The sequence below is a fragment of the Geotrypetes seraphini genome, chromosome 2, assembly GCF_902459505.1.
Source record: "Geotrypetes seraphini chromosome 2, aGeoSer1.1, whole genome shotgun sequence".
Taxonomy (NCBI): domain Eukaryota; kingdom Metazoa; phylum Chordata; class Amphibia; order Gymnophiona; family Dermophiidae; genus Geotrypetes; species Geotrypetes seraphini.
The window spans coordinates 23,000,779-23,023,471 of NC_047085.1; the positions used below are offsets into that span (position 1 = coordinate 23,000,779).

The 22,693-nt window shown below is 45.9% G+C and overlaps 1 protein-coding gene across 5 annotated transcripts in view; it reads left to right on the top strand.

The window, feature by feature from the left end:
• The window catches only part of AGO2 (argonaute RISC catalytic component 2), a 312,251-nt gene that overhangs the window by 260,831 nt on the left and 28,727 nt on the right, over positions 1-22,693 (top strand). For all 5 annotated transcript variants that reach the window (XM_033934274.1, XM_033934272.1, XM_033934270.1 and 2 more), the window contains one exon: positions 7,965-8,055. In XM_033934274.1, coding sequence (XP_033790165.1) covers positions 7,965-8,055 — 91 coding nt within the window. The remainder of the gene's footprint in view (positions 1-7,964; positions 8,056-22,693) is intronic.

Sequence of the window (22,693 nt, forward strand, 5' to 3'; positions counted from 1 at the left end):
GCCTTTAAAGAGCAGCTCATGAAGTTCAAAGGGAAGGGTAAAGTGCTTCTTTCCTCAATGCAGTGCTTGTGCTTCAGCATCATTGATGTCAAGACCAGAAATGCTTCCATCAATTCCCAAGACCTTGAAAACAGGCGCCTTTCGCATGTCAATCACAGTCAGGCACCACTTACAAAATCAAGGTTTACAGGCCTACATTTCTGGCGCCTAGGGTCCTTGCAGAATTGCAGTGTCAAGTGAAGCAGAAGTCTGGTGCCACACCTAAACATGGTCACTTTTGGGCTTTGGTTTCACTAGGCGCCATGGACCCAGGTGCCAGTCCTGAAGGTCGCCTGATTTTTTGAAATAAATTTTTAATTGGTTTTTAATAGCATGACCAATTTTTGCACCACCTAAAACCAATTAAAACACTTAAGTTAGGCACCAGTAGGCGTGATCTAGGCGCCTAATTTTTGGAGACTTTTTTGAGAATCTGGCCCAAAATGCCTAGTAGTTATCACAATATACTCGTATCTAAACAAGTACATATGTTGGCTTATTTGGACTAATGGCTTGGTAAAGCACACATTGCAACTGGGTGCAGAAGGATCAGCGAACTTAACCATTTGGGAATCAGAGTTACTAGGGTTCATCATAAATTATCCCAGTTCTCACCTAAGCCTGACACAGCAATTGGAATTCAGAGGAGCCATGATAGATATGCAACAGCCTTTCTTCAACAACAAAGAATCACTGCCTTAATATCCATAGTGAAAGACATTTGAGAATCAGCAGGTATCAACTGGGCAGGGCTGTTAAGGATGTTGAGCCACGTGGTGTCCAAGCCAGGCTGGAAGACTTGAACATCAAGGCCAAAAGAATTGTCAGAATGGATTCTCTCTCCCACATAATTGGGCTAGAGACTTCGTTCTGTGAATTCAAATAACAGATGAGGAAAATCCATGTAATAAACAAATAGGTTTTATTGACAGAGCTCAAATTGTCTGGGAAGAGCAAGCCCTAAGAATTTCAGTGCTCTTCAAAGGGAGAAAACAAGGTAAACAGATTTATACCCTATTTGACATCATTTGTAATAATTATCATGCTTTAGAATACAATGGCACAGTGGATCACATGACTTCCTTTCCAAAAATGCCTTATGTCAATGTTAACATTAAAAGTCCATTCTGTTAAGTTTTTAAACCCAGCAGGTGGCAGTGTTTCACTTTTTCTTTCTAAATCACCTTTGATCTCTGACCTTTTCAAATATCAGTCATGTCAGTAAAAAGCCCTACTTCCTGCAGACACATCTTAACTTCTGTATGACCTTCCAATTAGCATTGTATTTTCTATCTATAAGAACCAGATTCTCTGTAAAACACCCAAATTTCCTGTTTCTCTGAGAACCTTATCCCCATGGAGACAGCGAGGAAAAAATAGCCATGGAGGCAAAAAACTTCAAGCTATTCTTTCAATATATTAAAGGGAAACGACCTGCGAAGGAAGCGGTGGGACCGTTGGATGACCAAGGAACAAAGGGAGCGCTAAAGGAGGACAAAGCAATCACAGACAGACTGAACATGTTTTTTTGCTTCTGTATTTACCGAAGAGGATATACACAGCATACCGGAACCCATCAGGCTATATGCTGGAAGTGAAAACGGGAAACTGACAGGGTTAACGGTCAGTTTAGAAGAGGTATGCAGGCAGATTGATAGGCTCAAGAGCGATAAATCCCCAGGACCGGATGGCATCCATCAGAGGGTCATCAAGGAAATGAAAGGGGCCATAACTGAACTGCTTCAACTAATAGTCAATCTGTCGATCAAAACGGGAAAGATTCCGGAGGACTGGAAGGTGGCAAATGTTACGCCGATCTTCAAAAAAGGTTCGAGGGGAGACCCGGGAAACTACAGACCGGAGAGTATGACCTTGGTACTGGAAAAGGTGGTAGAAGCGCTGATAAAGAACCGCATCATTGATCACTTTGGCGGACACGGTCTGATAAGGACCAGCCAGCACGGTTTCAGCAAAGGCAGATCTTGTCTGACAAACTTGCTGCACTTCTTCGAGGGAGTACACAGGCAGATAGACAAGGGTGACCCGGTCGACATTGTATATCTGGATTTTCAGAAGGCATTCAACAAGGTTCCGCATGAACAACTACTTTGGAAAATTGCGAGCCATGGAATCAAGGGTGAAATACGTGGATTAAAAACTGGCTAGAGCATAGGAAACGGAGAGTGGGGGTAAATGGACAATAAGAGCGTCACCAGTGGGGTGCCGCAGGGCTCGGTGCTTGGACCCTTGCTCTTCAACATCTTTATAAATGATCTGGACATAGGAACAACGAGTGAGGTGATTAAATTTGCGGACGATACGAAGTTATTCAGAGTAGTGAAGATGTAGGGGTACTGTGAAGATCTGCAATATGATATAATCAGGCTCGAGGAATGGGCATCGACATGACAAATGAGGTTTAATGTGGATAAGTGTAAAGTGATGCATGTCGGTAACAAAAATCTCGTGCATGAATACAGGATGTCCAGGGCAGTACTTGGAGAGACCTCCCAGGAAAGGGACTTGGGAGTTCTGATCGACAAATCAATGAAACCATCCATGCAATGTGTGGTGGCAGCGAAAAGGGCGAACAGAATGCTAGGAATGATAAAGAAGGGGATCGCAAACAGATCGGAGAAGGTTATCATGCCGCTGTACTAGGCCATGTGCGCCCTCACCTGGAGTACTGTGTCCAGCACTAGTCGCTGTACATGAAAAAGGACACGGTACTACTCGAAAGGGTCCAGAGAAGAGTGACTAAGATGGTTAAGGGGTTGGAGGAACTGCCGTACAGCGAAAGATTAGAGAAACTGGGCCTCTTCTCCCTCGAACAGAGGAAATTGAGAGGGGACATGATCGAAACATTCAAGGTACTGAAAGGAATAGACTTGGTAGATAAGGACAGGTTGTTCACCCTCTCCAAGGTAGGGGAGAACGAGAGGACACTCTAAAGTTGAAAGGGGATAGATTCCGTACAGATGTAAGGAAATTCTTCTTCACCCAGAGAGTGGTAGAAAACTGGAACAATTTTCCGGAGTCTGTCATAGGGGAAAACACCCTCCAGGGATTCAAGATAAAGTTAGACAAGTTCCTACTGAACAAGGACATACGCTGATAGGGCTAGTCTCGGTTAGGGCACTGGTCTTAGACCAGAGGGCCGCCACGTGAGCGGACTGCTGTGCATGATGGACCACTGGTCTGACCCAGCAGCGGCAATTCTTATGTTCTTAAGAGTCACAAAATCAACCTTTTGAACTTCCTAGCATTAGCTAAAATCTAGAATCAGCAATTTAGACAGGGAATGCCAATCTGTGAGCTTAATCTCTTTATTACAAGCCCTCAAGGCTGAGTTTCCAATGTAATGTACAGGTACTGTATTTTAATTTATTCACTTAAGTTTGATTCATTCACAATCTCAGTTTTCATATCATCGGTGACAACTGTCACACTGGTAAACTCCAGGAATCTTCAACAGTGGCATCCACAGTGAATATAACACTGAAGACAAATGCGAATAGGGATGGTGAAGTGGTAGATCCTGATCGATTTTCAGAGGGTTGTGTTCATGAGGAACTAGCTAAATTAAAGATAGACAAAGCGATGGGGCTGGATGGTGTACATCCAAGGGTGCTGAAGAAACTTAAGGAAGCTCTGCTGACTGACCTTTTCATTGATAGTGTACCACACAGATGGCTAATAAATAAACTGAGTGCTCTTGGGATGGGCCCCAAAGTGATGGGCTGAGTCAGGAACTGGTTAAGCGGAAGACGGCAGAGGGTAGTGGGCAATGGAGATTGCTCTGAGGAAAGAAATGTTACCAGTGGTGTGCCTCAAGTTTCTGTTCATGGGCCTGTTCTTTTTAACATATTTATAAGCGATATTGCTGAAGGACTCTTTGGTAAGATTTGCCTCTTTGCAGATGATAATCAAAATCTGCAATAAGAGTAAACACCCCAGATGGTGAGAAGCTTGAAGAATAGTCTGAAATTTGGCAGCTAAAATTTAATGCTAAGAAATGTAAGGTCATCATGCATTTGGGCTACAAAAACCCAAAGGAACAGTACAGTTTAGGGGGGTGAAGAACTTTTGTGTACGATGGAAGAGCAGGACTTGGGTGTGATTGGTATGTGATGATTTTAAGGTAGCCAAACAGGTTGAAATGGTGACGGCGAAAGCTAGAAGGACACTAGAGTGCATAGGAAAAGGTATGGCCAGTAGGTATTGATGCTCCTGTATAAGAACTCTGGTGAGACCTCATTTAGAATATGCTGTATAATTCTGGAGACCACATCTTCAAAATTATATTAAAAGGATGGAATCTGTCCAGAGGAAGGCTACTAAAATGGTGCGTGGTCTTCATCATAAGGCGTATAGGGACAGACTTTAAAATCTTAATATGTATACTTTAGAGCAGGGGTGTCCAACCTTTTGGCTTCCCTGGGCCGCATTGGCCAAAAAAAAATGTTTCTGGGGCCGTGCAAACACTGCAGCAAGACAGAGGAGGGAGCCAGCAAGACGGTAAATTCCCGGGGGCAGCAGAGGAAAACACTACATCACCCTCGACCAGGGCCGCACAAAATACTTCATGGGGCCGCAGGTTGGACACCCCTGCTTTAGAGCAAACTGTGTGCTGAGACACACTAGTGTGCCTCCTGAGATTCCAAATGTGCTGCGGCACACTGAGGAGGAAGAGAGGCGCCTGCCAGCTGACTTCCCTACACGGTACAGTGCCAGTGCTGCACGATTCGCCGAAGGCCTGCATATTTCCCCCTTCTCTCTAACGTCCTCCGGCTTCCCCCTGGCCTCCTGGTCTCACCTTTTAAAGCTAATTACAGCATCCTGCAGAGGATCACCAGTAGGAAAAATGATTTTATTTTCTATAGACACTAAACACACATGCATGGACGTTGACGTGATGATGTCACACACATGCGTGATGTCTGGGTGCCTCAAGTTGTGGCTGCTACCTTTAGTGTGCCCCGGCTCAAGAAAGTTTGAGAGACACTGCTTTAGAGGAAAGGAGGGAGAGGGAGATATTAGAGACCTACATGGCGTTAATGCGCATGAGTGGAGTCTCTTTCAATTGAAAGGAAGCAGGATGAAGTTAAGAGGTGATAGGCTCAGGACTAATCTAAGGAATTACCTTTTTTATAGAAAGGGTGGTAGATGCGTGGAATAGAGTTGGTGGAGACTACAACTGTCCGATTCAGGAAAAAAAATTGTCAATACGATTTTGCCAATTGAATCTATTTTCCGATTCAATACAATGCAATTTACTTTTTATGATATAACTGTAAAATTAATTGGTGGGTTTATTTTGCATCCTCTTCACCCTCCCCATCCCCCTGTGCCCTCTCCACCCCCATGCTAGCGCTGTCATTTGTAAACAAAACAAACACCATCAAGTCCTAGCTCATGTTCGCTGCCTTAATACCAGCTCTGACAGGATACACATTTCAAATCTGACGTATTTTAATCAAAAAACAGAAAATAAAATTATTTTTTCTACCTTTTTGTTGTCTGGTCATTTTATTATTCAAATCATGTTGGTCCTAGGTTCTAATTACTGTTTGTCATCTGTTAACTCACTTACCTGGGTCTCCTGCCCATTTGACATTTTCTTCTTTCTCGATGCTCACATCCATCTTCTATCTCTGTACCTTCATTTTCCTTCTCTCTCCTCATCCCTGCAGGTCCACTGCCCCCACCAAGAGTCTAGCATCCTCTCTCCCTTCCCCTCCAGCTCTAGTCCCCAGTCAAGTGTCTCTCTCCTTTCCTTCCAGCACACCCTCACCCCATGTGGCCAACACTCTCTCTTCCCTTCCTGCTAGCTCATGCCCACCACATATGTCTAGCACCCTCTCTCTTCTCTTTCCTCCACCCCACCCCCACCCCATGGTCTGGCATATTTCTCGTCTCCTTCCCTTGCATCTCTCACTCTCCCTCCCTCTCCATGCATTAGCATTTTCCCTCCCACTCTCCCCAATGATCTGGCATCTCCTCCCTCATTGCCTGGTATCTCTTACCTCTCCTTTCCTTCTCTCCTCATGCCCTGGCATATCTCTCCTGCCCTTCCTTCTCTCCCTCCCTCTTCATGCTCTGGCATCACCTTCGTTTCCCACCCTCCCTTCCCTATGGTTTAGCATAACTCTCTGCTCTCCCTTCCCTTTCTTCTCCGTCCCCTCCAACTAGATGGCTATCTTCCTTACTCCTCCATCCCCCCAATCGGGTGCAGCCTTTCTCTACCCCCCCCTAATGGGTACCCCTCTCTCTCATCAGCAGCAGCCTTCACAACTCTGCTGGCATTGGGCTTTCCTCTCTACTGGTCCCACATGCTTCCTGTTTTGCGAAGACAAGACTCAGCAGAGAGGAAGGCCTGATGCTGGGTGAAGGCTGCTGCTGCCACTGCTGTTGGAAGGGGAAGAAGTTTGGACCTCTATGTGAACCCCGGAAGCACCCTGTTATGGTCCCCTCCCCAGTACCCAAATCAGTGAGTACAATTTAAAAAAAAACAACAAATCTATTTGAATCGTGATTCAGACAGCACTAGTGGAGACAGACTGTATCTGAGTTGAAGATGTCATGGGACAGGCATGTGGGAGAGATGGAGATAGTGGATGCTGTGGATGGGTAGACTGGATGGGCCATTTGGCCTTTATGTGCCATCATGTTTCTATGAATTGAATTGGGAGATACAAGAGGCAGTAAGTTTCCATCTGCTTTGCATCAGTAGTGATGCCAATGGCAGAACAACCCTCAAGACCTTTAAGACACTGTGTAATATTGGATCATTGTAAGACATTGCCATCAGCACCTTTGGTGGGACCAGATTTTCACTGTGCTAGTAACAGCTTTCCTGAACAGTCTTTACCAGGGCTGCTCAAGTCCAGTCCTTGAGATCTCTTGGCAGGTCAGGTTTTCAGGATATCCACAATGAATATGCATGATAGAGATTTGCCTGCACTGCCTTCTTGGTATTCAAATCTCTCTCATGCATGTTCATTGTGGATATCCTGAAAACCTGGTCTGCCAGTAGATCTCAAGGACTGGACTTGGAGCCTTTCCAGGGGCATGACTGGTGGTTTGGTGCTCACAATCTATCTAATGTACCTTGAGCAATGGGGGGATTAAGTGACTTGCCCAGAGTCACAAGGAGCAGCGTGGGTTTGAACCCACAACCTCGGGGTGCTGAGGCTGTAGCTTTTAATCAGTGCGCCACACTCTCTAAAAACCATGACATGATTTTTATGGGTCTAATGCTTCTCGGGTTAGGTGAAATCTATGGACTTCCTCACTAATCCCTCTGTTCCTCTCCTCCACAGGCAAGGAGTAGATTGAATATCTATCCTCCTTTAATTTTGTTCCTACACATGCCATTCACATACATGCCCCTTCTCTAGTAGTCATACATGCCACCTCATCCCGGCCACTTAGTTAACAAAATGTGCCTCTGTGCATTGTTCTTGCTAGGATTTGTGATATTGCTGAAAGGGTACACAGTAGGTTAGTCCCAACAAACATTAGCATTATGTTCTGTCTTTTGTTTTGAAATGAGCCTGAAGCTGAGGGATTCCTGCTTTTACCATATGTAGCTGGCTTCGATTCATTTGAAGAGGGACCCACATGATGCTGACATAAGATGTCTTATAACAAAAGTAGAAAAACACTTGATGGTTACCTATCAGTTATAAGATGTCTCACACATGCTTTGTGGAGCATGGCAAAAACTCTTAAGGTCATCTAGTCCAGGCTCCACTGGTGATCTCATTAACACATGTGGATTGATATCCTGCTGTCCTCTGATAATGCTAGTTAAATTTAATTTCAGCTAAGGTTTAAAGTGGATTACAGCATATTGTTAAAGGCAAACAGTTTTGCAAATAAAACTGCATTTATTTTGACTATGGAAATGCTTTTCTCATTAGACCTCCAGTGTTTCAGCAGCCTGTCATATTCCTGGGTGCAGATGTCACCCATCCACCAGCAGGTGATGGAAAGAAGCCATCTATTGCTGCAGTAAGTAGTTATATATACATTTATGTCAGGAATTTTGTATTGGTTCACATCAGGGTTGTTTTTGTGCCATGCTTGAAGCATCTAATTTAGCTTGCTTGTTTTCATCTAGGTCAACCTCAAATCCTGGAGGTTACCAGACAGATACCCATATAGCTGGTATGTTTAGACTGGAATCCAGGTAGCTTAGCAGATAATTAGGATAAGCCTTTTAGTTGTCCTATCATTATCCACTTACTTAACCGGTTAGCAGATTGAATGTTGCTGCTTACCATTTACTTGCCAGCTTTATCCAAGCTCTGCCTTTGGACTAAGCAGACTATGACAATCGGAAGATATATTCAGCATTCTTGCAGAGTTAAATTCCATTGACTAGTCCTTTTCAGCACATTTAACTGAACAGGAGCTTTTCTGCCTGGTTAAGCCCTTTCAAATAGGCCATTGTGTTTTTGATTAAGGGCACCTAACTATCCTCTTATCTGATAAAAGATGTTTTAGAGTTTATAACTGGAAATAAAGCCATGTAGATAATTGCTTGTTGTAGGGAAAGATTATTGCAACTAGTATGTAGTTTGTATGATATCCCTATAATCTTAATTTCTTGGATCTTTCTGATTCTCTGTGATTGAGAAGACAATCGGTAGGGTGGCTTGAGAGGCAGGAGTGGACATAGTTTTAAAGTTCCAGCATAGTTGCAAATATGGCCTGAGAAAATGTTTTGGTAAATGATTCAACAGCTGCATGTATATCGAAGAGAGTGAAGGAGCTCCATGCCTGCAGAGAGCAATTATAATTGACAGCACAGGCGAAAGTGGTTTCAGTTACATGACCAGCAGGAAATTCAGATTAGAGAATGACACGGTGGCGGGTTACCCGCGGCTAGCCACATTTAGCTGCGGGTAGCCCGCCGAAACGGGGAAGAAAAAATAGTGGCCTCTGCGGGACGGGAGTGGTGAATGGACTTGTCCCCGCAGTGAGGCAATCAAGGATCGCGCGGTCCCCGCCATCTCCCTCCCTCCTCCTTACCGCCGGTTGAATTTCTGCCGGTCCGCGTGAAAAAAAAGCCTCCTTCCTTTTCCCCTGCTCTTACCACCATGCTCATGCTGCAGCTACTAAAGCCTACAGGAAGTCTTTCCGACGTCAATTCTGGCTGGCCCAGAACGTCCTCTCCGACTTCAGAATTGAGTCGGAAAGACTTCCTGTCGGCTTTAGTAGTTGCAGCATGAGCATGGCGGTAAGAGCAGGGGAAAAGGCTTTTTTTTTTTTTTTTTTTTTTTTTGAGCGGCAGGGAAGCAGCAGGCTGGCTTTGGCTAGGGAGGGAGAAAGGTAGGCAGGCAGGATTCGGAGGTGGGGGTGGGGGTGGGACAAAGTGTAGAAGGCAGTGAGAGTGACATAGGAAGGAGGCACTAGGGGCACTAAAGACATGGGAAGGAGGCACTGGGGGCACTAAAGACAGGAAGGGGCACTAAGGACATGGGAAGGAGGCACTGGGGCAATAAAGACATGGGGAGGAGGCACTGGGGGCACTAAAGACAGGAAGGGGCACTAAGGACATGAGAAGGAGGCACTGGGGGCACTAAAGACATGAGAAGGAGGCACCGGGGGCAGTAAGGACATAGGAAGGAAAGAGGGAGGGAATAGAAAGGGACAATTCTTGGGCCTGAGTGCAGAAAGAAAGAAATGAAAGAAAGGATACACAGACAGAAGGAAACGCAACCAGAGACTCATGAAATCAATCACCAGACAGCAAAGGTAGGAAAAATGATTTTATTTTCAATTTAGTGATCAAAATGTGTCAGTTTTGAGAAGTTATATCTGCTGTCTATATTTTGCACTATATTTGTCTATTTTTCTATAATTACTGAGGTGACCGAGCTTGCGGAGATGGGGCAGAAACAGGGTTTTAAAATTTTAGTCTTAGTAGTTTGCCGGTCCACAAAATAATTCTTTTATTTTTGCCGGTTCACGGGTGTAAAAAGGTTGAAAAACACTGATGTAGAGTATGCCGGCTTTCTTTTTCGCCCAGCCGCACGCGTTCAAAAAGCCGCGTTTGCGCGGCTGCTCGAGTTGATCAATCTCTCTTACAACTTCCTGTTTCCGGTTGCATCAGAGGAGAATATTGAACAAATGAGCACCCGCACGTGCGGCTGGGCGAAAAAGAAAGCCGGCATACTCTACATCTAAGGTGAGATGGAGGGAGGGAGATTGCAGAACACTGCAATCAGTCGGGTGTCTGCTGTTTTTGTATCACTGCCTGCCTGTGCTCACGTTCCAGATCCACCTGCATTTTTAGTGTGCACAATTGACCTGATTCGAGCTATAGGTGAACATGGGGGACACGTCATTGCAAGGGAGGACAAGTCAATTGATTTATTTTAGTTCTGTTTTTACTACAGGGCAGAGGCACTGAAACAGATTCTCAGTGCAGTAGTAGTAGTAGTAGTGGTGGATGGATTCTCTTCTGTCTTCATGGTGTTTCGCAGTACTGAGGCTTATATGGATGCTACGGGGACGGTGACGGGGCGGTGAATGGGATGGCAGTGGCGGTGACGGAGCGGTGAATGGGATGGCAGTGGCGGTGACGGGGCGGTGAAAGGGATGGCGGTGACGGTGACGGGGCGGTGAAGGGAACGGCGGTGACGGGGCGGTGCAGAGGATGGTGGGCTGGGGACGGTGCAGTGACGGGGACAGATTTTTTTTCCGTGTCATTCTCTAATTCAGATCTAAAATGGTCCAGTGTATTAGGCAGTAAAGATGGAAGAAAAACCACATCTCTAAGGTCTGCAATCAAAAATGTTGTATATAATCTTATATACTACTACTGCTACTATTTATCATTTCTATAGCACTACTAGATATACATCAAAATATAGAAGAGACAATTACATTACATTACATTACATAAGTGATTTCTATTCCGCTTGTGCCTTGCGGTTCTAAGCGGATTACATGTTAGAAGACTGGACATTTCCAGTAGCATTGCAGTACATATAAACAAGAATGCGTTAAGTTACAATTGTTGTTCTGGACTTTTCCAGGATAAATTGGTAGTAGATAGTAGATAGTGATAGGTTGTTTAGACGAATAGAGATAATATTGTCCGGATTCTGTTGTTTAGACGAGTAGAGATAATACTGTTCGGATTTGGGTGTTGCTGGTGGTGGTGTTTGGGTAGTCATGAGAGCATTATCTTAAACTTTTGTGAGGTTATGATGATGGGAAGTGTTTTTTGAAGAGATGAGTTTTGATTTCTTTTCGGAATGCTTTAATGTCTATTGATTTGGTCAGTAGATTGGTGATGGTAGTATCGATCTTTGCTGCCTGTGTCGCTAAAAGGCTGTCATATAGTTTCTTTCGTCGTGTTCCTTTGAGAGGGGGGTGAGTGAATAGGCTCTGGGTTCTCCTTGATCTGTGTGAGAGGTTACGGTGTAGTCTGTTGTTTAGGTAGCTGGGTGCTGTTCCATGTATTACCTTGTATAGTAGACAGTAGAATTTGAACTGAGATCTTGCTTTTATTGGTAGCCAGTGTGAGTCTAAGTATGCTTTGGTGATGTGGTCGTATTTGCCCAGTGAGTAGATGATTCTGAGGGCCGTGTTCTGAACTGTCTGCAGTTGTTTTATCATGTAATTTGGGCATGGTAGGTATAGGCTGTTACAGTAGTCTACAATACTCAGTACTAGGGATTGTACTAATATCTTGTATTGATCTTTGTTGAAGAATTTTCTTATTTTTCTTAGGTTACGTATTGTGAAGAATGCTCTTTGGATGATTTTGTGGATTTGAGACTGCATTGTGCAATTTCTGTCTAGTAGGATTCCCAGGATTTTGAGTGTGCTTTGCATTGGGTACTTGATTGTGTTTACTTCTAGTTCTGTGAGAGAAGGTTTTTTTTCCCTTTCCAGTAGTAGGAATTTAGTTTTCTCCGAGTTCAGTTTTAGTTTATGACTTGACATCCATTTTTCTACCGTTTCCATTATCATTTTCAGGTAGTTTGTGGATAAGGGGTCTTGAATATTAAAGGGGAGGAGGATAGTTATATCATCTGCGTAGCTTTAAAGAGCTTACAATCTAGTCAAGACATACAAACTGGAGAAGAAGGTGCATCTATATACAGTGCTCAGGTGGAGGAATTACAGAGGGAATGATAAATCAGATATTGGTGCTTAGCAGGTGGGTTGGAGTTTTGGAATTGAAAGCAGCTTCAAAGAACTGGGCTTTGAGTCTGATTTAAATACTACCAGCTTGATGTACCAAGTCAGGCAGTTTGGTCCAGGCATACGGTGCAGCAAAGTAGAAGAGTCAGAGTCTAGAGTTGGCCATAGAGGAGAAGAGTACAGATAAGGGAGACTTACCCGATGAGCAGAATGCCTGGGAGAGGGGGGAATGTGGGGAGAGAGGAGAGATACTGAGGAGATGTGGAGCAGATACACTCATAGGTCATTAAGGAGAGTTTGAACTGTATGCAGAAAAGAAAAGTGAGTCAGTAAAGTGACTTGAAGAGAGGGGTAATTTGGGCATAGTGACATTGGCAGAATATGAGACTTGCAGAAGAGTTCTGAACATATTGAAAAGGGGAGAGATGGTTTAGCAGGCCAGCAAGAAGTAAGTTGCAGTAGTCTAGGCGAGAGGTAAGAGCCTGATTTTAACGATATTGTAGAGAGAAAAAATTACAGTTTTGGCAGTCCGTTGGATATGTGAAGAGAAGGAGAGAGAGATGTGTCAGCTTTTCTTTGATAACTGTCAGCTTTTAAAATAACTAAATTTGTCAATGGCAGCTTTTGAAGAGCAGCTCATGAAGTTCAAAGGGAAGGGTAGAGTGCTTCTTTCCTCAATGCAGTGTTTGTGCTTCAGCATCATTGATGTCAAGACCAGAAATGCTTCCAGCAATTCCCAAGATCTTGAAAACAGGTGCCTTCCGCATGTCAGTCACAGTCAGGCACCACTTACAGAATTCAGTGTGGATATCCTGAAAACCTGACTGGCAAGGGGGTACTCCAAGACCGAGTTGAGAAACACTGATCTAGAGTGATTGCTGTTTTGGAGGATTTATCATTGTTGAAGCTAATTCAGTTTGCCAGCATAATGGTAGATGGAATCAAATTTACTACTACTACTATTAATTATTTCTATAAAGGGGTCTGTGCAGAGACTGCTGCTTTTAAACATATTTATCGAGTAGAGGCCGATCTGGAAGATTTGAACCTTTTCCCTCCCCCTCTCTTCCTTCTTTTCTTTTTTGATTCTGCATTTTCTTATTGAGCTCTTACTGTAAACGCTGTACTGCTTGTGATTTTCAAAACTTTAAATAAACTAAGACTGAAAAAAAAAACATATTTATCAATGATCTAGAGATGGAAATAACTAGTGAGATAATTTGCTGATAACACAAAGTTGTTCAAAGTTCTAAAATTGCAAGAGGACCTTGTGAGACTAGGAGATTGGACATCAAAATGGCAGATGATGTTTAATGTGATCAAGTGCAAAATGATGCATGTGGGAAAGAAGAACCCAAACTATAGATGCATGATGCAGAGTTCCACATTAGGAGTCACTTCCCAGGAAAAAGATCTAGATGTCATTTGTTGAGGATATGTTGAAATCCTCAGCTCAGTGTGCGGTGGCAGCTACATGGGATCTAGCTAGGTTCTTGGGACCTGGGTTGGCAGCTGTTGGAAACAGGATACTGGGCTTGATGGATCTTCTGTCTGTCCCAGTATGGCAGTTCTTATGTTCTTATCTTTATCCCAGGACAAGCAGGCAGGTCATCCGACAGAGCCCCGATACGGACGTCTCACAAGCATGTCTTGCTTGAAGAAACTCAGAAGTTTCGAGATGCCCGCATGCGCCAGTGCCTTCCCGCCTGATGGTCCGGGTGTGTCTCCTCAGTTCTTTTCTTTCCGCGGAGCTGAGAAGTTTTACTTCAATTCTGCGCTGACTGAATTCCCGTTTTTGCCTTCTTGCCGCGATTTGGGGTTTATTTTACTCTTTATCGTGTGTTTTCTTTGTTTTTTATTCTTTAAAAAAAAAAAAAAATTTTTTTCTTCCGGCGAGTCGGCCGGGTCGGCCACGTGGTTCAGGCCCAGCTCCTTCGATCTAGCGGCGGAGCTTTTTCGGCCTATGTCCCAGCCAATCACCGGTTTTAAAAAGTGTAGCAAGTGCCAGCGCGCAATTTCGCTGACGGACCTGCATCGACGCTGCCTGCAGTGTCTTGGTCCAGAATATTTCCCGAAATCGTGCCGGCCTTGTTCCACTCTAACAGCGCGGGCGTTTAAGCGGCGCTGTCTGTTGTGGGAGTCGATGTTCAAGATGGAAGCTGCTAAAGAACCTTCGGCTTCGACTTCATCGGCCGCTTCGCCTGTCCATGCGAAGCCTGCGACCACTTCTGCTACTCCGGGCCTTCTGAAACCGGCTTCGTTTACCCCGGCTTCGGCCCCGAGTTCGGTGCTGGTGTCTGTTCCCGTCTCCTCGGCTCAGGTGCCGCCTTCCACTATTCCACCTGTGGTCATTAAGGTACCGAAAGCTTCCAAACAGAAGCACTCGACCACGAAGGAGCGCGAAGATCGTGCTGGAGAACCCCCTTTCGGTGCGGATCCCTCCATATCGGCTTCGCTGCGGTCCCTGCTGGAAGCTCAGTTTGTCGAGCTCATGCAGACTATGGGGCCCAGGTTAATCGCCTCCATCCAGGGTGACCTCCCGGTCCCGATCCCATGGGGCGGACCGCCCCTCCCCCTCCTCCTCGCCGATCGATCTCGTTGCTTGACGAGGAGGAGCGGCGAAGGGCGGCCAGTCGGTCCCTCGAGGTGGGCTTCCTTTAGCGACATGCCTCCTTTAGAGCCCATTACGCCTCCGCGCCAACACGGTGCTGTTCCCCCGGTTGATAATCGAAGTCCTGGGCATAGTAAATCGCAGGAAGAGTTCTTCTGCACTCCATACCAGGCCTGGGCTGCATCGCATGAGGCGGCCTCCATCCCGCCCCTACGATCTACCGCTTCCAGTCCCATTCATTCGCTGGAAGCTTCGGGGGACCATGCGAAGTATCGACATTCTCGCTCTCCCTCCAGGCACCGGGAGGGGCATCGATCCAGACACTCATCTCGGCACTCTTCACGCCATTCATCGCCGACGATGCCAAACTGTGTAATACAGTAAGCGAAAGCAATCTCAAGGATAGCATGACGCATGATCTGATCACGTTGGAAAACTGGTCCTCGATATGGCAGCTGGGCTTCAATGCTAAGAAGAGTAAGGTCATGCATCTCGGCAGCAGAAATCCATGCAGAACATACACCTTGAATGGAGAAACACTAGCTAGGACTTCAGAAGAACGGGACTTGGGAGTAATCATCAGTGCAGACATGAAGGCTGCCAAACAGGTAGAGAAGGCCTCATCCAAGGCAAGGCAAATGATGGGATGTATCAATAGAAGCTTCGTTAGCCGCAAACCTGAAGTCATAATGCCACTTTACAGAACCATGGTGAGACCTCATCTGGAATACTGTGTGCAATTCTGGAGGCCACATTACCGTAAAGATGTGCTTCGAGCTGAGTCAGTCCAGTGGATGGCCACTAGGATGGTCTCCGGACTCAAGGGTCTCTCATACGAAGAAAGACTGGGCAAATTGCAGCTCTATACTCTAGAAGAGCGCAGGGAAAGGGGTGACATGATAGAGACATTTAAGTACGTCACAGGTCGTGTCGAGGTGGAAAATGACATATTCTTTCCCAAGGGACCCTCGGTCACAAGGGGGCACCCGCTCAAACTCAGAGGAGGGAAATTTGGTGGTGACACCAGGAAGTATTTCTTCACAGAAAGGGTGGTGGATCAGTGGAACAAACTTCCGGAGCAGGTGATCAGAGCCACCAGCGTGCTCGACTTTAAGAATAAATGGGACATCCACGTGGGATCCCTGCGAGGGTCAAGTTAAGGAGCTGGGTCATTAGCACTCAGACTTAATGGGGTGGGTCAGTAGAGTGGGCAGACTTGGTGGGCTGTAGCCCTTTTCTGCCGTCATCTTTCTATGTTTCTATTCTGAGGTTTCGCCGCAGAAGAAGCTGCCACGTCTGGGGTACTCCTCCTCGGATTTATCTCCCCCGGAGGGGCCGGAGTACGAGGAACCATCTACATCTTATTCTCCTTGTCGCTCCCAAGTCTCTCTGGATCCTGAAGCTTCCACTTCGTCCAGTCCGTCTCGGAGGCCGGTACTGGCGGATCAGTTGTCTTTTTCTTCCTTCCTTTGGCAAATGGCTGATGACTTGGATGTGACTTTGGACACTGGGTCTCGGTATTCTAAGGAGTATCTCGACACCATGCACTTGCCTAATCCCCTGCGGAGTCTCTTCGGCTTCCTCTCCATAAATTACTGGATCAAACATTTATGCGATGTTTTGAGACGCCTTACTCTATCCCTGCAGTCCCGAGCAAATTGGATGCAAGATACCGCATTGTTCATCACAAGGGGTTTGAGGGGGCTCAACTCTTTCACCAATTCCTGCTGGTCGAGTCCTCTCTCAAGCGTTCTCATCCCTCCCAGGTCTATGCCTCTGTGCCACCGGGACGGGAGGGAAGGACGATGGATAAGTTCGGTAGGAGAATCTACCAGAATTCTATGATGGCTTCTCGAGTGCTCAATTATAATTTCTTTTTTTCTTCATATTTGGAGTTCTTCTTGCCGGTGCTCCGCAAGTTTACTTCCTACATTGATTCCCAGGCTCGATTCGAGTTCGAGGAAGTGGTAGCCTCCCTTTCCCAGCTACGTCTCCAGCTGATGCAGTCCTCATACGATGCCTTCAAGCTCTCGGCACGTGCTGCCGCCTGTTCCGTGGCCATGCGTCGATTGGCATGGCTTCGAACGATTGATATGGATCCGAACCTCCAAGACAGACTTGCCAATCTGCCTTGTGCGGGCGCCGATCTGTTCGACGAGTCTATCGAGACTGTTACCAAGAAACTTTCAGATCATGAAAAGTCTTTTCAATCTATCCTTCGGCCTAAGCCCAAGCCTCAGCAGTCTCGACCTTCTAGACCGCCTTTGATTTATCAGCGGCGCTACACTCCACGGCAAACTCCTGCTGCGAGACAACCGGCGAAGAGACAGCCTCCACAGAAGGCTCAGCAGAAACCTCAGCCGCCGGCTGCACCGAAGGCTACTCAGCCCTTTTGACTCTCTTCCAGGGAGCATAACCGACCTCGTTCTGCATCCTCCTCTTTTTCCCATCGGGGGTCGCCTCCATCATTTTTATCATCGATGGGAGGCTATTACAACCGACCTCTGGGTCCTTTCCATCGTAAGAGAAGGATACTCTCTTCAATTCCATCAGGTCCCTCCGGACCACCCTCCAAGAGAGTATCCTTCCAACTTGACGCAGGCCACCCTTCTGCTTCAGGAAGCTCAGGCCTTGCTTCGGCTTCGGGCCGTCGAGCCGGTCCCGGTGGACCAGCACAACCGGGGTTTTTACTCCCGGTACTTCCTCGTCCAAGAAGACGGGCGACCTGCGACCCATACTGGACCTTCGAGTCCTCAACAAGTTTTTGGTCAAGGAAAGGTTTCGCATGCTGACCCTTGCTTCTCTCTACCCCCTCCTCGAGCGGAACGACTGGTTATGCTCTCTGGATCTCAAGGAGGCCTACACTCACATTCCCATTCATCCGGCCTCCCACAAGTTCCTCAGATTTCGGGTGGGACATCTACATCTGCAGTATCGAGTGCTTCCATTCGGCCTGTCCTCGTCTCCCAGAGTCTTCACAAAGTGTCTGGTGGTGGTGGCCGCTGCACTCCGGAACAGGGGTCTTCAGGTGTTTCCCTACCTCGATGACTGGCTCATCAAGGCCCCGTCAGCTCCAGAGGTCATTTTGGCGACCTTGGCCACAATCTGCTTCCTGCAGAGTTTGGGCTTCGAGATCAACTTCCCCAAATCTCATCTGCAGCCTACCCAGTCCCTTCCCTTCATCGGGGCGGTACTGGACACCATTCAGCTTCGAGCATTCCTCCCTCCTCAGCGCCTGGATGCTCTTCTTCATCTCTGCCAGTCTATCTCAGCGAGACACATGATGGTCCTCCTGGGCCACATGGCCTCTACAGTTCATGTGACACCCTTTGCCAGGCTCCATCTCAGAATTCCTCAGTGGGCCCTAGCTTCTCAATGGACTCAAGTGTCAGACCCGTTGACTCGACACATCGTAGTCACTCCTGCTCTTCGGCAGTCGCTACTTTGGTGGATGACCTCTTCGAATCTATCCAGAGGTTTGCTGTTTCACACTCCTCCCCACCAGAAGGTTCTCACAACCGATTCCTCGACCTATGCCTGGGGGGCTCATCTGGATGGGCTTCGCACTCAGGGATTCTGGACCAGTGCGGACCGACTCCATCAAATCAATCTTCTGGAGCTCAGAGCCATCTTCTATGCTCTTCAAGCTTTTCAACATCTGCTTCACGACATGGTGATCCTCATTCGCACAGACAACCAGGTCGCCATGTATTATGTAAACAAGCAGGGGGGCACGGGATCGGCCTCCCTCTGCCAGGAAGCTCTCAGAGTCTGGGATTGGGCGGTTCGCCACAATGCCTTCCTCAAGCTGTTTACATTCAGGGGAAGGACAATGTCTTGGCAGACAACTTGAGTCGTCTCCTCCAGCCTCACGAATGGACCCTCCATTCCAACCCCCTTCATCAGATCTTTGCACAATGGGGGACGCCTCAGATAGACCTCTTTGCGGCTTCCCACAACTTCAAACTGCCTCAGTTTTGCTCCAGGATCTACACTCCTCATCGCCTCGAGGCAGATGCTTTTCTGCTGGATTGGGGAAATCGCTTTCTGTATGCGTTTTCTCCATTTCCTCTCATCCAGAAGACTCTGGTCAGGTTGAGATTCGACCATGCCACCATGATTCTAATAGTTCCTCGGTGGCCCAGACAACCTTGGTTCTCCCTTCTACTTCAGCTCAGCAGCAGGGAGCCGGTCCTTCTTCCAGTGTTTCCTTCGCTACTTACTCAACATCAAGGATCACTACTTCATCCCAACCTGCAGTCTCTCCACCTGACAGCTTGGTTCCTCTCAACGTAACCCCTCACCAGTTTTCCCAGGCGGTGAGGGATGTCTTGGAGGCTTCCAGGAAGCCTGCTACGCGACAATGCTACTCCCAAAAGTGGATTAGATTTTCTTCCTGGTGTGTTTCCAATTCTAAGGAGCCTCAGCGAGCTTCCCTATCCTCGGTGTTGGACTATCTTCTACACCTGTCTCAGTCTGGTCTCAAGTCTACCTCTATAAGAGTCCACCTGATTGCTATTGCGGCTTTCCATCAGCCTCTGCAAGGGAAACCACTGTCTGCTCATCCTGTGGTTTCCAGATTTATGAAAGGACTTTTCCATGTCAATCCTCCTCTCAAACCTCCTCCTGTGGTTTGGGATCTCAATGTTGTTCTTTCTCAACTCATGAAGCCTCCGTTTGAACCTCTCAACAGGGCTCCACTTAAGTATCTCACCTGGAAAGTGGTTTTTCTGGTGGCCCTCACGTCTGCTCGCAGGGTCAGTGAGCTTCAGGCCTTAGTGGCGGATCCACCTTTCACAGTATTCCATCATGACAAAGTGGTCCTCCGCACTCATCCGAAATTCCTGCCTAAAGTGGTCTCTGAATTTCATCTCAACCAATCCATTGTACTTCCAGTGTTTTTTCCAAAGCCTCATTCTCATCATGGAGAATCAGCTCTTCACACTCTGGACTGTAAACGTGCTTTGGCTTTCTACCTGGATCGCTCCAAACCACACAGAACTGCTCCTCAACTTTTCGTCTCCTTTGATCCAAACAAGTTGGGACGACCTGTATCAAAGCGCACCATCTCCAACTGGATGGCGGCTTGTATCTCTTTCTGCTATGCCCAGGCTGGATTATCCCTTCCCTGTAAGGTTACAGCCCATAAGGTCAGAGCAATGGCAGCCTCTGTAGCCTTCCTCAGATCGACACCGATTGAGGAGATTTGTAAGGCTGCCACTTGGTCCTCGGTTCATACATTCACCTCATTATTGTCTGGATACTTTCTCCAGACGGGATGGACAGTTTGGCCAAACAGTGTTACAAAATTTATTCTCCTAAGTTGCCAACTCTCCCACCATCAAATTGAGGTTAGCTTGGAGGTCACCCACTAGTGAGAATACCTGCCTGCTTGTCCTGGGATAAAGCAATGTTACTTACCGTAACAGTTGTTATCCAGGGACAGCAGGCAGCTATTCTCACGTCCCACCCACCTCCCCTGGGTTGGCTTCTCAGCTAGCTACCTGAACTGAGGAGACACGCCCGGACCATCGGGCGGGAAGGCACTGGCGCATGCGCGGTGCGGGCATCTCGAAACTTCTGAGTTTCTTCAAGCAAGACATGCTTGTGAGACTAACGTATCGGGGCTCTGTCGGATGACATCACCCACTAGTGAGAATAGCTGCCTGCTGTTCCTGGATAACAACTGTTACGGTAAGTAACATTGCTTTTCAGTATTTGTTAGATCAATAATTTTCTTATTAGCTTCCCAAGAATGTTCTAGTTTATCAAGTTTTTTTTAATTAGGATTTTATATACCGCCTATCAAGGTTATCTAAGCGGTTTTACAATCAGGTACTCAAGCATTTTCCCTATCTGTCCCGGTGGTCTCACAATCTATCTAACGTACCTGGGGCTATGGAGGATTAAGTGACTTGCCCAGGATCACAAGGAGCAGCATGGGGTTTGAACCCACAACCCCAGGGTGCTGAGGCTGTAGTTTCAACCACTGCGCCACACACTCTAGTCTCTTGTTCTATAATCTGCTTGGAACTCTAGAGGTAATAGCATAATATAAGAAGACATAGATACAGGGATCAAGTTTTGCCTAGAAGTTGTTATAGTTCTGAGACAGGAGACAGGACCTCTATGGAGAGTGTATTGGAGTCTACACCTGGGTCAAGATTTTGTGATATGGATGAATGTCTCTATTTCTGTTATATGTGGGAGACTTGCTTTTTAACCTCTGGATTGAGGGGGACATAGACTCATCATATGTGTGCACACGGATATTTTCTATCTTTGTTTCATGTGGAGTGTTTATGACCAGTGATTATTCTTTGGTCTTTACATATCATTTGTGTTTGGCTGTTGAACTTGTGCTTCTGAGGTCTTTTTATCTCCACTTTTTCTTATTGTTTATGTTATGTATACGTACGTGATTGGTCTAGCTATTCTCTGTAGAGCAGGGGTGTCAAAGTCCCTCCTCGAGGGCCACAATCCAGTCGGATTTTCAGGATTTCCCCAATGAATATGCATGAGATCTATTTGCATGCACTGCCTTCATTGTATGCTAATAAATCTTATGCATATTCATTGGGAAAATCCTGAAAACCCAACTGGATTGCATCCCTCAAGGAGGGACTTTGAAACCCTTGCAATTATTTGGGATCTTCTGGATAAGTGTGCAGCCTGTTCTGGGTTGGGGTTTTGTGTGTGTGTGTGTTAAATTTTGATTGCCCCAAAGTTAATTAAATAAACATCACGTTTGGACAGTCTAAGGATATAGAGGTCATAGATGTCATAAATGACTGCTTCATGCAGCAACTGGTCATATAGTCAACAAAGGGGGATTACTTGAATCTCGTTCTCAATTAAATGGAGAACCAGGTGCTTAGTGTAAAAGTGGTGGATCTGAATAGTAGCAGTGATCATAATGCAATTAAATTTGATAACCACTTGAAGGCAACCCCGTAGATAGTAAAACTGCTGCAGTAGCATTTAACTTTAAAAAAGAGACTTCGATTAAATGAAGAAATTAGGGAAAAAAGCTAAAGGGAGTAGTTTCCAGGTACAGAAGTGCATAATCTAAGGCCTGGCATCTTGTGCTCTAAACCAGTGTTCTTCAACCTTTTTACACCCGTGGACCGGCAGAAAAAAAATAATTATTTTGTGGACCGGCAAACTACTAGGACTAAAATTTAAAAACCCGTTTCCGCCCCATCTCCGCGAGTCGGTCCCCACAAATCATCTGATCCCATCCACACAAGCCTCAGTTATGATTTTATATTGAATGTATTTTATTAAAGTATAAAAAGAAACAATATTCTGTACAATTGTCATTTTACAAATACAAATAATTCAGAGCAGGATCAACAAAACCCCTGTCTCCCCTCCCCTTCACATATATCCCCTCTACTATCAAGAAAACTGAACAAGCCAAATTATTATAATAATAATAATAACTTTATTTTTATATACCGCCAACTATCTTGCGACTTCTAGGCGGTTTACAATAAAGAGGAGTGGTTTACAATATAGAGAAACTGTAGTTACAATATAGATAAACTGTAGTTACAATAAAGAGAGACTGTACATACAGCGGATTAAAGGGTATAACATTGTACATCTGGTAGTTCCAACATTAATAAATATTAACAGCAGTTTGTGTGCCGTGCTGCTTACACATGATTAGAAATGTTCCTTAAATTGAATATAGTGTTCATGGTTGGTGATTGGGTTGGGGTTTATAATTTAATGATGTGGGTATGTTGTGGTATTATAAAGGGGGCTGATGTTCTGGTTCGTTATCTAAGTATTTCAAGAACAGGTATGTTTTTAGGTGTTTCCTAAATTCACCATAATTGGTTGTATATGCAATTATTTTTTCTAAGT